General features: G+C 51.5%; 1 protein-coding gene across 2 annotated transcripts; it reads left to right on the top strand.

Moving 5' to 3' along the window:
• The first annotated feature begins 386 nt into the window (after positions 1 to 386).
• AIF1 (allograft inflammatory factor 1) lies at positions 387 to 2239 on the top strand. Of its 2 annotated transcripts, none has more exons than XM_077998296.1 (6): positions 387 to 502; positions 737 to 798; positions 886 to 952; positions 1317 to 1358; positions 1567 to 1729; positions 2039 to 2239. In XM_077998296.1, exons 1-6 carry the CDS (start codon positions 415 to 417, stop codon positions 2121 to 2123), a joined length of 507 nt encoding a protein of 168 aa, XP_077854422.1. In that variant the 5' UTR covers positions 387 to 414; the 3' UTR covers positions 2124 to 2239.
• The last annotated feature ends 448 nt before the right edge of the window (positions 2240 to 2687 follow it).

The raw sequence follows: 2687 nt of genomic DNA, 5'->3' as shown, positions 1-2687 counted from the left end.
CTGTACCCATCTTGTCGCCCTCCTGGAGCTGCCAGCAGACTTCAGATTCTTCTCTCACCTACAGAGCAGAAAAATTCAGCCAGCCCTTCCTTGTCTTCCTATCTACACCTGCCTGTCCAGACTCATGAAACCTGACAAAATGCAAGGTCTTACCATTACCCAAACCTTGGACCTGTTCAAAAAGAGCAGTTCCTGCGAATAAATGTCCCTGATGTCTTCCTGCCCTTCCTGCACACCTCCAGTGGCTTATCAAAATCTTTGTTTCATGCACACACCGGGCTCTCATTTAAGAGGAATTTGGGAGAATGTTATTTTCTAATCTGCATTTCATGCCGGGCTCCCCCTCCTTCCTGGGGCGCTAATGTCAGCAGAACCTGATGGGGAAGTGAGGTCTGGGAGGCAGAGGAGGAAGGAATGAGGGGAAAGGGGAAGTTTGGGAGGAAGGCTTCTGAGAAGACTGGTGGGAGAGAAGGAGAGCCTGCAGACAGAGGCCTCCAGTTTGGTCTGTCTCCCCACCTCTACCAGCATCTGCTGAGCTATGAGCCAAACCAGGGATTTACAGGGTAGGGAGAGTGGGATAGGCAGCGGCGTTAGATTGGAGGAAGGAGATGGACAGACCTGGGCTGTGGGCTAGGAGGGCTGGTCTAGGCAGGCCAACTGTGATGTCCCTGGGCTGTTGTCAGGGTAAAGAGAGGAAGGGAGGGATGAAGGCTGATTAATCTTTTTCCCCCGACAGGAGGAAAAGCTTTCGGACTGCTGAAGGCCCAGCAGGAAGAGAGGCTGGATGAGATCAACAAGGTAGAAGGAAGAACTAAGGGGGCAGAGCCTGGGGGATGGGGCATGCATGGGGAGGGCCTACCCTGGCTCTTATTTTCCCCTCCATAGCAATTTCTAGATGATCCCAAATACAGCAGTGATGAGGATCTGCTCTCCAAACTGGAAGGCTTCAAAGGTGAGGGGGAAACTATAGGAGGTGGAGGCGGAGCTGGGGGTAGGAGGGTTAGGATTTCCACAAGAACAGGGCAGGAACAGCAGAGACACAAAGTTTACTTTTGTGGTAGCTAGAGGGGAACCTGCCTTTATTGCCCTCCTGCCACACTGCGGTCCCTTTCCCGGGCCGGCCTCTCTCAGCATCCCCTCTAGCTCCTTACACCCTAGCAGGGCCCCTCAACTCCCCAACCCCACTTCCTCTGCCTGCCCCTTCTCCTTCCACGTTGAGTCCTCCACCTAGCAGTGGGTTGGCAACCCCTTCCTCAATCTCCTGCTGAAAACCCTCCAGGCAGCGCTGATCCCCTCTGCTCTCTCCCCTCACCCAGAGAAATACATGGAGTTTGACCTTAATGGAAACGGCGATATTGGTGAGAAACGGGTGATTTGGGGCGGGGGGGGGGTGGGGTGGGGTGTGCAGGCCTAAGAAGACAGAGGTCTCTCCTACTTGCTCCATTCCTCATGATTTGGGAGGGGGCCCACCTACCAGAGTGGGAGGAAGGAGAATGGGGATGTGGAAGCGGAAGAAGAGAGAGAGGATCTCCCTACCTTCTCCCCATCCCCATCCTCTGCCCCCAGATATCATGTCCCTGAAGCGAATGCTGGAGAAACTTGGGGTCCCCAAGACTCACCTAGAGCTAAAGAAATTAATTGGAGAGGTGTCCAGTGGCTCCGGGGAGACGTTCAGCTACCCTGACTTTCTCAGGATGATGTTGGGCAAGAGATCTGCCATTCTAAAAATGTGAGTGTCAAGTTCCAACCTCCCCTGTACTTACCTGTTTTCTCCTCCCCGATCCCTATCCTTGTCCCCAGTCTCAACTTTTCTACACGTTGCTCATCATCCGTTCTTCCATCCTTAGAGGGACCCTTCCAAGGTCCTGACCCCATCCCTTTCCATAGTCCTGGTCCCCAGAAACTCCAACCCCTGCTCTTCCTCCTCCCACTTCCACCCTCACATCCCCATCCCCTTCTAGCCTTTCCTAGCACCCTATGATTTATTCCCTTGAGAGGAGTGTTCCCTGATCCCTGTGCCTCTTTCCATCTCAACCAGGATCCTGATGTATGAGGAAAAAGCGAGAGAAAAGGAAAAGCCAACAGGCCCCCCAGCCAAGAAAGCTATTTCTGAGTTGCCCTGATTTGAAGGGAAAAGGGGTGATGGGATTGAAGGGGCTTCTAATGACCCAGATATGGAAACAAAAGACAAAATTGTAAGCCAGAGTCAACAAATTAAATAAATTACCCTCCTCCTCCAGATCAAGTCAGCTTAGTTTTTATTTGGGTGAATTTTTTCCTGGGTTTGGGAAGGAGAGACAGGTCTTGAGGGAAGGGCAGCAAGGATTTGGCCGTATGAACAATCCATCAACAACGCTATAGTGTGTCCACTACAGCAGATGGTTTCGTGCACCAAGTGGGAGTCCAACTGTATAAGACAGCCTTAACCTCAAGGAATGCAGGCAGGACAGAAACACATGTCCAAACAAGGTACCCAGGCCCATGACAGATTTTATGAAGAGCAAGGAATACCATGAACCAACATTCTCCACCACTATAAGCTTTGTCACTTTGACAAATCACTCAGCCTCTGTGAGGCTTTTCTCTAAAAATGGGAATAAAGTGACCCATGCTATTGTGCCTGACATATCACAAGCTCTCAATAATGTTTAAAACTTGAATGAGCTGGGGCCGGTGGCTCACACCTG

The sequence above is a fragment of the Macaca mulatta genome, chromosome 4 (genome assembly GCF_049350105.2).
Source record: "Macaca mulatta isolate MMU2019108-1 chromosome 4, T2T-MMU8v2.0, whole genome shotgun sequence".
Classification (NCBI taxonomy): domain Eukaryota; kingdom Metazoa; phylum Chordata; class Mammalia; order Primates; family Cercopithecidae; genus Macaca; species Macaca mulatta.
The sequence above is the reverse complement of the archived record's forward strand: the minus strand, read 5'-3'. Positions and strand labels throughout refer to the sequence as shown.